At 41.8% G+C, this 14,711-nt stretch overlaps 1 protein-coding gene across 3 annotated transcripts in view; it reads right to left on the reverse strand.

Annotated features, from left to right (window-relative positions):
- egln1 (egl nine 1-like protein) overlaps positions 1-14,711 on the reverse strand; it is a 46,090-nt gene that overhangs the window by 6,222 nt on the left and 25,157 nt on the right. For all 3 annotated transcript variants that reach the window (XM_090204178.1, XM_090204179.1, NM_001281330.1), the window contains 1 exon segment: positions 11,306-11,425. In XM_090204178.1, the coding sequence (XP_090060304.1) occupies positions 11,306-11,425 (120 nt within the window).

Here is a 14,711-nt window from a genome sequence, read left to right on the forward strand (position 1 = left end):
CAGGTGTTGTTACACGTGTTCTGCCACTGCGATGACGATCAGCTGTCTGTCCTGTCTCCCTGTAGCACTGTCTTAAGCGCCTCACAGTACGGACATTGTAATTTATTGCCCTGTCCACATCTGCAGTCCTCATGCCTCCCTGCAGCATGCCTAAGGCACATTCGTGCAGATTAGCAGTGACCCTGGGCATCTTTCTTTTGGTGTTTTTCAGAGTCAGTTTAGTGTCCTAAGTTTTCAGAACTGTGACCTTAATTGACCTAAGCTGTTAAGTGTCTTAATAACAACCGTTCCACAGGTGCATGTTCATTAATTGTTTACGGTTCATTGAACAAGCATGGGAAAAAGTGTTTAAACCCTTTACAATGAAGATCAGTGAAGTTATTTGGATTTTTTAAAAATTATCTTTGAAAGACAGGGTCCTGAAAAAGGGACGTATCTCTTTTTGATGTGTCTGTGTCTGTTGCTATTTACTCTATGCAGATAAGTTGTGGTTCGGTGTACACACATGACCTGGAAAACAAACAGAGGAGCAATCACATCCCAAAAAAAGCTGTTACCACGTGTAGCGTTTTCTGGGAGTTGGGCCAGTGTGAGTTAAGAGGAAAATGAGCAACACCAAGGCAACAAACACAATGACACACAGGCCAAAATACACATTATAAACTGGGTGGTTCAAGCCCTGAATGCTGATTGGCTGACAGCCGTGGTATATCAGACCGTATACCACAGGTATGACAAAACATTTATTTTTACTGCTCTAATTACATTGGTAACCAGTTTATAATAGCAATAAGGCACCTCGGGGGTTTGTGATATATGGGGCGACAGTGGTTAGAGCGTTGGCCCAGTAACCGAAAGGTTGCTGGATCGAATCCCTAAGCTGACAAGGTAAAAATCTGTCGTTCTGCCCCCGAACAAGACAGTTAACCCCCCCCGGTAGCCCGTCATTGTAAATAACATTTTGTTCTTAACTGACTTGCCTATTTAAATACAAATATGGCTATGGGCTGTGTCCAGGCACTCCTCCGTGTTGCGTTGTGCTTAAGAACAGCCCTTATCTGTGGTATATTGGCCCTATATCACACATGCCAACACATACAAATGAATGCATGCAAACACACATAGGTGCACACGCATCCCTACACACACACACACACACCCCTTGAAACACACAGGATAGAAATGTTAAGGGTGAGAAAATTTTAAAAGGAGAATGGCTTTTTCCTGTGGGTTAATCTGGTGCTAAACATAGCTATGAGGAATCTGCACGGCGTGATTTACATAACTTATGAATGCAGGTTTGCTTGAGGGCCGGTGTGTGACCGGTATGTGTGAGGGGTGTGTGTGTGTGTGTTTGCCTATGACTGCGTGGGTTCCGATGTGTGTGTGTGTGCAGTGTGTGAAGAAGACATGAGAGCGGGGTCTGTTGACCTTCAAACATGCACGTTTCCCCAAGCTTCTCTGGGGGATCAAGTTAACCGTTCGCCTCCTAAGGGGGACTGGGGAATGATGAGGAACTAGTGGATATGAGAGAGTAGTAAATTGGTCTTAACCCTACATCTTAAGTAGAAAATAACTAAAAGGGAAGGTTTTGCTATTTGGAGTGATTTTAATGGCAACAGAAATGTTATCTGATCTCAATCATTTTGAAGTTATTCTATTCAGATTCTATATCTGTCAGCTCTAATATCACTCCATAGTGCCATGTGGATACACTTAAAAGGGCAAATGATACCTCGTGCTTACACGATTGAAAATCAGTTCAACAGTACCTTAATCACTTTTAGTTGACTTTATGTGCTAAAACTCTCTCTATTCAGAGATTGTCCATTTCATTGTGTAGGTATTTGTAAATAAGTGCCCTGTACTCTCTTGGTACCACAACTTGTGTCCTCTTGGTTGTTTCCTTCATAGTAAATCACAGCTATGCCTCCAATTTTGTTACCCACTATGAGCTTATAAAGTTAACTGAAAAAAATGTGGAAATACAGTTTAACTTATTTTTTATATGCACGGAGTAATAATCGGCCAACAACATGGTTTCTACTAGAATCAACACCGAACCGAGCTCTTTGAGGGTGTTTTCACAGTTCTCTTTAAAGTGAACTCTTGGGTAAAAAAAAGAGAAGGTAATTACCTCGGTTCTCTTTGTATTCACACTGCCCCTGCCTTTAAAACGAGGACTCAACTATTTTGCCAGTTCACTTCATCTATTCTGTGATCCGAGTCCTCTTTGCATTCAAATTGATATGTTTAGAAAGGAACCAAGAAATGTTACTAACATTCACTCAATGCACTCACGATTTTTACAAAGTGCAAGACAAGCCATTCCATCAGTTACCGGACAGCTAGACATACCTACTTATATTTTGGAAGCTAATAGATTGCATTTAGTTAAAAGATCCTATTAACATGTGCCTTCAGAAAGTATTTACACCCCTTGACATTTTCCACATTTTGTTGTGTTACAAAGTGGGATTAAAACTGATTTAATTGTAATTTTGTGTCAACGACATACACACAATATTACAGCTGTGAGTCTTTCTGGGTAAGTCTCGAAGAGCTTTCCTGGATTGTGCAACATTTTTGATTCAGGACAAAAAGTTTGTTGCAAACAGGATGAAAAAAAAAAAAAATGGTATTCTGTACAGCTGGTCTTCTTTTCACTCTGTCAATTAGGTTAGTATTGTGGAGTAACTACAATGTTGTTGATCCATCCTCAGTTTTCTTCTATCACAGCCATTTAACTCTAACTGTTTTAAAGTCACCATTGGCCTCATTGGTACACCATTCAAAGTGTAATTAATAACTTCACCATGCTCAGAGGGATATTTTTACCCATCTAACCTATAGGTTGCCCTTCGTCGCAAGGCATTCGAAATCCTTGGTTTTTGTGGTTGAATCTGTGTTTGAAATTCTACTGAAGGGACGTTACAGATAATTGTATGTGTGGGGTATAGAGATTAGGTATTCATTCAAAAATCATGTTAAACACGGGGGTTGAAAACTTATTGACTCACATTTCAGCTTTTAATTTTTTATCCATTTGCGAAAATTTTGACAAAACAATTCCACTTTGACATAATGGGGTATTGTGTGTTGGCCTGCGACAAAATACTTTCTGAATACTTTCTGAAGGCAATGTAAATATTATTAGCAACAAAATAAATAGCAGAAGAATAACTGCAGATTAAATAATGCTGTAATTGAAAATATACACCCAATGTAGGCTACTGCTCCCTAAAGAGCTAGAATTGATTTTGTACCCTGTTGTGATTCTCACCAAATATGGTGTTGAATAAACAGCTTATGAAGCTCCCTTAGCCTATAGATAACATAATGCAAACAACTAACCTTAACTAAAATGTCCACACATACAGTGCCTTGCGAAAGTATTCGGCCCCCTTGAACTTTGCGACCTTTTGCCACATTTCAGGCTTCAAACATAAAGATATAAAACTGTATTTTTTTGTGAAGAATCAACAACAAGTGGGACACAATCATGAAGTGGAACGACGTTTATTGGATATTTCAAACTTTAACAAATCCAAAACTGAAAAATTGGGCGTGCAAAATTATTCAGCCCCCTTAAGTTAATACTTTGTAGCGCCACCTTTTGCTGCGATTACAGCTGTAAGTCGCTTGGGGTATGTCTCTATCAGTTTTGCACATCGAGAGACTGACATTTTTTCCCATTCCTCCTTGCAAAACAGCTCGAGCTCAGTGAGGTTGGATGGAGAGCATTTGTGAACAGCAGTTTTCAGTTCTTTCCACAGATTCTCGATTGGATTCAGGTCTGGACTTTGACTTGGCCATTCTAACACCTGGATATGTTAATTTTGAACCATTCCATTGTAGATTTTGCTTTATGTTATGGATCATTGTCTTGTTAGTAGACAAATCTCCGTCCCAGTCTCAGGTCTTTTGCAGACTTCATCAGGTTTTGTTCCAGAATGGTCCTGTATTTGGCTCCATCCATCTTCCCATCAATTTTAACCATCTTCCCTGTCCCTGCTGAAGAAAAGCAGGCCCAAACCATGATGCTGCCACCACCATGTTTGACAGTGGGGATGGTGTGTTAAGCTGTGTTGCTTTTACGCCAAACATAACGTTTTGCATTGTTGCCAAAAAGTTCAATTTTGGTTTCATCTGACCAGAGCACCTTCTTCCACATGTTTGGTGTGTCTCCCAGGTGGCTTGTGGCAAACTTTAAACAACACTTTTTATGGATATCTTTAAGAAATGGCTTTCTTCTTGCCACTCTTCCATAAAGGCCAGATTTGTGCAATATACGACTGATTGTTGTCCTATGGACAGAGTCTCCCACCTCAGCTGTAGATCTCTGCAGTTCATCCAGAGTGATCATGGGCCTCTTGGCTGCATCTCTGATCAGTCTTCTCCTTGTATGAGCTGAAAGTTTAGAGCGACGGCCAGGGCTTGGTAGATTTGCAGTGGTCTGATACTCCTTCCATTTCAATATTATCGCTTGCACAGTGCTCCTTGGGATGTTTAAAGCTTGGGAAATCTTTTTGTATCCAAATCTGGCTTTAAACTTCTTCACAACAGTATCTCGGACCTGCCTGGTGTGTTCCTTGTTCTTCATGATGCTCTCTGCGCTTTTAACGGACCTCTGAGACTATCACAGTGCAGGTGCATTTATACGGAGACTTGATTACACACAGGTGGATTGTATTTATCATCATTAGTCATTTAGGTCAACATTGGATCATTCAGAGATCCTCACTGAACTTTGGGAGAGAGTTTGCTGCACTGAAAGTAAAGGGGCTGAATAATTTTGCACGCCCAATTTTTCAGTTTTTGATTTGTTAAAAAAGTTTGAAATATCCAATAAATGTCGTTCCACTTCATGATTGTGTCCCACTTGTTGTTGATTCTTCACAAAAAAAATACAGTTTTATATCTTTATGTTTGAAGCCTGAAATGTGGCAAAAGGTCGCAAAGTTCAAGGGGGCCAAATACTTTCGCAAGGCACTGTATTTTGGAATTTCTGTGTATCCACATAAAAATAAAAAATAAACTTTTTTTTTTGCAACCCTGCACATCATCTCTCTTTTGTTTTGTGGCACCAATGTGAGGGGTTATGTCAGGGGAAACCGTGTTGCAGTAGCCTAGTGTGGTGCGGGAAGAATGACAAGCGAACCTCTGGAGTTTAAATTGCCCTAAAAAAGGGAACTGGAATTCAAGCAACCTCTCGAGATCACGTGGTGGGCTATGGCAAGCTCTTTTAACATGTATTCATTGAAATTCTATTTTTTTTATATCAATAACTCCCAATAGGATTCAATGGAGAAACCGGTGTTTGTGAGTTCGATTCCCCCTGCAAACTTTTTTTCCTCCCTGAAAATACTATCCACTGCTGCTCCTCAACAGTGTCAGAAGAGCTGTGCTTAGGCCTACATAATGTCTATATTACTGTAGCAACAGGGTTAGGGTCATGGCGTCCTGCGCATCTTTGCTGCAACGCTGCTAACTTGGTGAAATACACGTGCGACCATGTTGCTGTGTCTTCCTGTTGGGAGCAGGGAAGATATGCAGCATGCAAATGTTATCCTGCCCCCATGGAGGTCATTATCATAGAATTATAGATATACAAAAATGATTTATCAATATCAAAACTTATAAAAAATTCTATATATATTTGTTTAATCATATCAATAATAAAAATATAGATATTTTTTTATTTATAAAAATCTATTTTTATATTAATAAATCATTTTTGGGGATATAAAAATGTAAATGTTTGATATAAGATATTAATTATTGATATAAAGGAAGACAATTATTGATATAAAAATGTAATGTATTTATGTTAAAACATCTTTCCATATGGGGGCTCTTTTGAGGGGTCTGAGTTCCTTTGGAGTGTTCACACTGAACCAAAAAAAAATAAGCAAAAATTGTCTGAAAGGGACCAAGTGTGGAAACACCCTGAGTATCTGCATGGTGTAAAATGGCACCAAACACACACTTTCTAATTCATCCTGCAGTCCCAATTTGTCTTGTAAAGTATATTTATCCATAACTGACACCACATCTGGGCTCTGTTCATCAATCTGTTAATAAACCCATAGTGTAGATCAGTGTTTCCTAATCCTGGTTGTGGGGACCCAAAGGGCTGACACTTTTTTTGCTTTGCTGTAGCACTACACACGTCATTCCACTAATCAACTCATCCTCAAACCTTTGATTAGTGGTGCTAGGGCAAAAACTAAAATGTGTACCACTTTGGGTCCCAAGGACTAAGATTAACACTGCTGTAGATGGCACAGACCAAGTCTTGGAGTAATCTAACATCCTATTACAGTGGGGCAAAAAAGTATTTAGTCAGCCACCAATTGTGCAAGTTCTCCCACTTAAAAAGATGAGAGGCCTGTAATTTTCATCATAGGTACACTTCAACCATGACAGACAAAATTTGATTTTTTTTTTCCTTTGCCAAGATAATCCACCAACATAACAGATGTGTCAAGCTTTGAGGGAGCGTGAAATTGGCATGCTGACTGCAGGAATGTCCACCAGAGCTGTTGCCAGAGAACTGAATGTTAATTTCTCTACCATAAGCCACCTCCAATATCGTTATAGATAATTTGGAAGCGCATCCAAACAACCTCAAAACCGCAGACCACGTGTAACCACCCCAGCCCAGGACCTCCACATCCAGCTTCATCACATGCGGGATCATCTGTGACCAGCCACCCGGACAGCTGATGAAACTGTGGATTTGCACAACCAAATTATTTCTGTCAGAAACCATCTCAATGAAGCTTATCTTCGTGCTCGTCGTCCTCACCAAGGTCTTGAACTGACTGCAGTTCGGCGTTGTGACCGACTTCACGGATGAATCCCGGTTTCAACTGTTCCGGGCAGATGGCAGACAGCGTGTATGGCGTCCTGTGGGCGAGCGGTTTGCTGATGTCAACGTTGTCAACAGAATGTCCCATGGTGGCAGTGGGGTTATGGTATGGGCAGGCATAAGATACGGACAACAAACACAATTGCATTTTATTGATTGCAATTTGAATGCAAAGAGATACCTTGACAAGATCCTGAGTCCCATTGTTGTGCCATTCATCCACCACCATCACCTCATGTTTCAGCTTGATAAAGCACGGCCCCATGTCACAAGGATCTGTGCACAATTCCTAGAAGCTGATAATATCACAGTTTTCCATGGCCCTGCATACTCACCAGCCATGTCACCCATTGAGCAGGTTTGGGATGCTCTGGATCGACGTGTACAACAGTGTGTTCCAGTTCCCGCCAATATCCAGAAACTTCGCACAGCCATTGAAGAGGAGGGGGCAACATTCCACAGGCCACAATCAACAATGATCAGCTCTATCCGAAGTAGATGTGACGTGCTGCATGAAGCAAATGGAGGTCACACCAAATACTGACTGGTTTTCTGATCTACGCCTCTACCTTTCTTTTCAGGTATCTGTGACCAACAGATGCATATCTGTATTCCCCATCATGTGAAATCCATAGATTAGGGCCTAATGAATTTATTTGATATTGACTGAATTCCTTATATGAACAGTAACTCAGTAAAATCTTTGAAACTGTTGCGTAAATATCCTTCTTCAGTGTATTTGCAGCTATTAAGACCCTCTGGAAGTATCTCCCGGGTATCTACCTCTTAGTAGATTTCATAATGTAGATCATTATAAAACAGGTTGTTTGGGTCCTGGATGCTGATTGGTTGATATGTGGGACAACAGGAAATAATGTATGTGTGTGGCAATCGGTGAGAGAGCTCATTTAAGGGTTTTTGGCAGCCCCTAACATGGAGAACAGAAAGTGCTGGAGTGACATTTTAGCTTGCAGCGATGTGAGGGATGTCCGATTCTCCGCCAAAGAAGAGGCAAACACTGGCTGTCACTAACCATTGCCAGGATCATGGACAGTTCTTCCATTCGAGTGCCATCAATGGAAACGTCACTATTAACATCAACAACTGGCTTGGTTAGCTTGGACTTGCCAACCATAAGTTGCTGCCTATGTTGGCCTATTGGATATTTATTAAATCATAAATGATCCCAAATTAAATCTAGGATCGGCTTCCTATTTCGCAAACAAAGCATTCTTCACTCAGGCTGCCAAACATACCCTAGTAAAACTGACTATCCTACCGATCCTTGACTTCGGCGATGTACTTTACAAAATAGCCTCCAACACTCTACTCAGCAAATTGGATGCAGTCTATCACAGTACCATCCGTTTTGTCACCAAAGCCTCATATACAACCCACAACTGCGACCGAAATGCTCTCGTTGGCTGGTCCTTGCTTCATATCTGTCGCCAAACCCACTGGCTCCAGGTCTATAAGTCATTACTAGGTAAAGCCCCGCATTATCTCAGCTCATTGGTCACCATAGCAGCACCCACCCGCAACACGCGTTCCAGCAGGTACATTTCACTGGTCACCCCCAAAGCCAATTCCTCCTTCGGTCGCCTTTCCTTCCAGTTCTCTGCTGCCAATGACCGGAACGAACTGCAAAAATCTCTGAAGCTGGAGACTCATATCACCCTCACTGGCTTTAAGCACCAGCTGTCAGAGCAGCTCACAGATCACTGCACCTGTACATAGCCCATCCAACTACCTCATCACCATATTGTCGTTATTTTATTTATTTTTCTCCTTTGCACCCCAGTACCGCTACTTGCACACTCATCTTCTGCACATCTATCACCCCAGTGTTTAATTTGACATACTGTAATAATTTTGCCACAATGGCCTATTTATTGCCTCACCCCCCTTATCCTACCTCATTTGCACACACTGTATATAGACTTTCTCGATTGTATTATTGACTGTATGTTTGTTTATTCCATGTGTAACTCTGTGTTGTTGTTTGTGTCGCACTGCTTTGCTTTATCTTGGTACGGTCGCAGTTGTAAGAACTTGTTCTCAACTAGCCTACCTGGTTAAATAAAGGTGAAATAAACATAAATAAATAAAAATGTAGGTTCTTGTCTCTCATCATTATTGAATCTCTGCTAGCTAGCTACATGCCAATGATTTGTTTAGCATAGCAATGTCGAATGAATATAATTATTTTAATTTAACAACTGGGTCAAAACATGAGAAAAGAACTAACGACCAGCCCACTTGGGTAGCAATTTCAGAATGCAAAAACAAATTTACTTGTTAAAATAATATTTTTTTGGAAAAATATTTGTGTAAATATGTTGGCAAACATTTTAAAAAGCAATAACTCCCTCATACCCGGGAATTATCATGTGACAACTCCCTCCATGGGCTATATCCCAGCCCTTGGCTTTGCCTAGGGTCTCAGAACAACCCTTGTTGGGAGCTGTCAGACAATAATTCCCAGGTTCTCAGGCATTATTGATTAGAATATTTCCCAACCCCTGGTCCTCGAGTACTCCCAACAGCACACATTTTTGTTGTAGCCCCAGACAACACACCTGATTCAACTAATTGAGGGCTTGATGATTAGTTGACAAGTTGAATCAGGTGTGCTTGTCGGGGGGTACTGGATGACTGGAAGTGGGAAACACTGATGATGCATCAACTTCTCCAGCATTCCTCAAACTATTCCACGGAAACCTCCAACCATTCCATATATGTGATATTCCAGAGCTAGCACACCTGATTCAACTAATCCTCAAGCCCTTGATTAGGTGAATCAGGTGTGCTGGTTCAGGGCTACAACAAAATGTTTGGGATGTCTGATGTTGAGGCATTTGCAAGTTTAGGGTCGTGCTCAGTAGGGCACACCATTATTACACAACAGTAAATTAAAATCTGTGTCTTTATTGGAACAGTTTAGGTAGTTCCTCTTGTTTCACTCTGTTTTCGCCTTACTGAACATGACCCAGGTAAAATCTCTAAGTGGTCCTAATTTAATAATTAGCTGCTACTCTTATACCAGGCCTGTAGGGCAGTGAGACTGACAGCTTCTCTTCTGTCGAGTCTTACAAGGACCTAGGCTGCAGCCCTACTACTATCCACTAGTGGTTTCCAAACTCCTTATCTCCCTATTCACATTAATTCTTTCAGATCTGAGAGGAGGGTCAGCAAAGGCAAAGATCGTATTAGAATCAAAGGCCCACAACGTCAGAGTGGGAGAGCTAGAGGACCTGCCTGCCTGTCATCCCCATTCCAGCATAGTTTCCACCTGCAATCACAATGTTCTAGTGGTAGCCCTGGGGTTTGTTCTAGAAGTTACTGCCACCCCCTTTGGTGCCTGTGTGTGGGGGGGATTTAGTGTATTATTTGTGCAATTGAGATGAAAATGTAATAGCAGTGAGTGCCCACATTTGCTGTAAATTATGCAGACTGTGTCCATTACATGTTTTCTGTCCCAACAGGACTCCATAGTCAGCCATGTCAGAAATTGCTTTTGTCATCACTTGTCACACCGTAGCATGTATGGTTGTCATGTTAGAACAGCTTCAGATTCACAAGGCGTTGGTATCCTTCTGATTTGTCTATCAGAGACTGTCCTAATATGGACACCATACATATGGCATGGAGTTAGTTACCTGACCGACTCAAACTGAATTCTTCCGCTGCTCTATCGTTTGCTACATACTTCAGTCAGACTGCCATCGTTGAAGTCGTCTGTGGTGGCGTCAAAATGAGGGGCGCTTTACAAAACAAAGTCATCAGACTGGATCATCTCAAACCAATCAGAGTTTCAAAGCCAATGATACATTTTCAAAACAACGCTTTACCAACATGTGTTCTGGCTCTGTCCCAACCCATTGGTTTCTAGAGCAAGGAGTTTGGGTGCCAGGTAATGGAGTCAGTGTACAGTATGTATGGGATTATTCCATAGCGTGTCAGCACCTGTTTAGACACCCCCCTTTCCCCTTTATCGATCAACGCTTCTCTCCTCCGCATAAACTCATGTAGTGGTCTGCTTGGTGAACTTTGGGATTACAGCCAGAAACTGAAGGGTGACTGGCATGGAATTAACAGAGTTAATATTCAAAGCCACAGTGTTGTTCCCAGCAGAGAAAACTGGTTGCAATGACGTCATTATGGCATCTTTGATGAATAGGCCTTGTATAGATCTACTGTATTTTTTTAAGGAACCAGAATTGTTTTTTACTGGTTAGAATTTGACCAAAATATGTAGTCTTTCCCATGCCATCTAGATCTTGTCATGAAAAATACTTCTTTACCCGGTGAAATGTCCCCAAACAGAGAACCAGTTTACAACCAGAAAAATAAGTAATGTGCTGAATTTTGGGTTAGTATAAACTAAACATTGGACATAAAGTTTGCTTTGAGTTCATTATTTTGACATACCTTAGCCTCCCAGTCTTTATTGAGATAGTAAATACATGTTACACATCTCCCATCGCCGTTAGGGTTATCCACGTGGCGTACATACCCAGTCCCGTTTCCTGGGTAACAGGCCACCATAGCCTGAAAAAGAACATAAGAAGGGCATGTCAGAAGGAAATATTTTGGGTGGCCATTTTGAGTGTCGTAAAAGTTGTCACAGAAAATAAAAATGCTTCCCAACAGTAGACATATTTTCAAACACCTATTTCTAAGATGTAATTTATTGCTAACTTGCATGGACACCGGTTGAGGATATCAATACAGATGCAATTCAGTTGCTTGGCTGTTGCTTTCCAAATACATTTTTAAAATGTGACAATCATTGCAATGCATTTCACAACAAATGATTAACGCATAGCCAATTGTTTAAAGTGACCCCTTTTTAACACGCTATTCTATGTAATTTCATAATACATGATTAGGCTACACTCTGGTAAAGCATATAATAGAACAGCACATTTCCTATTATGAAATTGTCATGTCATTTAAGACGTCTTGTTGATTCATAATGGATAATACTGCTATTGAAATGCATGCGTATACAAAGTATATACTCAATTATTCCTGTTCAAAGCAATGCTAACAAAAAAAAAGAGATTCACAAACAAAAAGGCGAGCTTGTAATTCATAATTGATGACGAGTGAAAGACGAGGCAGAGGCGCGACTGACACACTTGCTGGGCTGATTTGAAAGGAAAGAGGCTAATTGGAGTAGCCAAGTTGTTTTTGCTGTGTCATCAGTCAGGCCTTTACTTCAAGTGTTAGAAAACAATAGGTCAGAACTGTTGGCTTACGAGCATTTTTCCCCTTTATTATGTCGGTCTCTGGGTCACAGGCACAAGTTGTTACGTAACAAACCGTGGGTGGATTTGTACATTTTTTTATACACAGATACATTTTGGTGCTCGGGTATTGCCACGGGACTGGGCCAAAGTGGAGGAGAGGGACACACACACATGCATTTTGCTTGGTCATTGCAGATGTATAGTACTTCCAAGGACATAGGCTACAATTGAGTAGTCGCAAAGTAGTATATTTCGTCAGACTTTATTTGGATAGTCCCATATCTACGGACCAAAAGAGATGGCACTGTGCTCTGATATTGATTCATTCATTGTTAGGAAAGAGCTTGCAAAAAAGGCATTTCACTGTCTTTGTGCATGTGACGATACAACTGGAACCTTGAAAGTACAGATGGTCAAACTTTCAACAAACGAGGCAAAAGTAAACATGTCGTCCCCCACGAACGATGCAGCACCTCCCTTGGATCAATCAGTGTAATTTTATACATGACAGATCTCTAATGCAAGATGCATCATTCGCCCAAGTTGAATCAAAATCGGGCCAGTGGTGTCTGAGACATTGCATGGGTTAGCTATCATATCCCTGAGCGTGTGTGCCAGATGTAATCACTCGGAGTCAAACAGATCAAGAGATATGTTGAGACTTCTGTCTATAGATGCCACATATCAAGTTTTGTGCAGATAGGTAATTCTGTGCCATAGGCGTAGCATTTAAGTGTTTTACACAAAATTCTAAAGGGCGGAATGTGTAATTTTGTAAATGCCAGATCTCTATGGCAAAACACATCACTCACCTAAGTTTTCGTCAAAATCAGTCCAGTGGTGTTTGAGAAATCGCGTGTGACGAACGAACGTACGGGGACTCATTTAATCATGGGGGACAACTATCTGTTGATAAGCAAGAATGTAACCCACCCCGCCACGACCCCACAGGACTGTATGATACCATGACATGAGACTGCTTACACTGCTGTTTTCCCCAGATTACCGGGCTCTCTCTGTATGTGCTTATTTGTTAACTGGAAGACCTTCTGATCTCTTTTCCATCTGTGGAGGAGGACGGAGAGGTGGGGTGAGATGAGGGGAGAGGGGGGCGGGAGGCTGTTAACCACCAGGATGTTCTGCACGTCTCCCGTTCACGCCTCTCCGCCAGGGTCATTTCCAGATGGTGGAAACCCCCTCGTCTTTTTATTTAAGAGAGGCCCGCACGCAAAAGAAAGGAAATCAAAGAGAGGAAAGGGGGGTCTGAGGTCACGAAATAGGTCACCGGCGCTCTGGGTCAGACTTTGAGTCTAACTGGGATAGGCGGTGGTGATCACAGTTGCGTGTGTGCGTGTGGTTGTCTGTCTGTGTGGAGACCATGTTGTGAAGCCATGCCGTGAAGGCCAGACTTTGTGATAACCAAGGTTTTGATTTTTTTGTTTTGCACAACAGAACAATCCATCCTCGAAAGTTTTGGAATGTCGAGGTCGGAACGTTGGGAACGAGGGCAGCAGAAACTTGAAAAAAAGGCCCACTGCTATTGTTAGAATTTTTCTGCTTAGCTCATCAGGATAGGGCGGCAGGTAGCCTAGCGTTTAAAAGCATTGGGCCAGTAACTGAGAGGTCGCTGGATCCAATCCCCGAGCCGACTAGGTGAAAAATCTGATGTGCCCTTGAGCAAGGCACTTAACCCTAAATGCTCCAGTAAGTAACTGTGGATAAGAGCTTCGGCTAAATGACTTGACATTTTTTTAATATACAGTGCCTTGCGAAAGTATTCGGCCCCCTTGAACTTTGCGACCTTTTGCCACATTTCAGGCTTCAAACATAAAGATATAAAACTGTATTTTTTTGTGAAGAATCAACAACAAGTGGGACACAATCATGAAGTGGAACGACATTTATTGGATATTTCAAACTTTTTTAACAAATCAAAAACTGAAAAATTGGGCGTGCAAAATTATTCGAATACTTTCGCAAGGCACACTGTAAATTACCCTGCTTCGATCTCCCCCGCGCTCGCCCTCGGATTCCGTAGAGTGATCTCCACGCTGCAGCCGGCAGTCAGTGACAGGCTACGCATGACACATGACAGCCCCCACAATCCACTCGCCATTATTTCCCTGCTGGCAGGTGCAAGCTGGGCTCGAAATGGAGGGAACCACCGACACACGCAAACAAAAACAAAAGACGAGTAGGGACAAAAGCTAACACAGCTCCGAGGGCTGACGCAAGTCGAGGGAGTGAACGGGTACATGCGGAAGATAACGTCAGATGCCATTGGAAGACATGGAGTGTGGGGCTGAAGTGCGTCAGAGAGGTTTCGCTCAGTGCGAGAGGGGTGGTGAGCCGTGGGGGTTTACATTATGTGGGCATTGCGTCATTTGGCTTCTGGTGGTCATGTCTCGCATGCCATGCTATGCCTCCTATAAGCTCTGTGCAAGAGCAATTTCTCAAGTGCCCCCATTAAGAGAGGGCAGGTGAATGGAGAAAAAAGGTTGTACCACCTTTATACAGGCAGTGCCCGTACAAAACCTAGGGTTGTAAAATTCAGGAAGCTTTCAATAAATTCCCTGGTTTTC

Source organism: Oncorhynchus mykiss, chromosome 17 (assembly GCF_057628025.1).
Source record: "Oncorhynchus mykiss isolate SJ-2025 chromosome 17, ASM5762802v1, whole genome shotgun sequence".
Classification (NCBI taxonomy): Eukaryota; Metazoa; Chordata; class Actinopteri; order Salmoniformes; family Salmonidae; genus Oncorhynchus; species Oncorhynchus mykiss.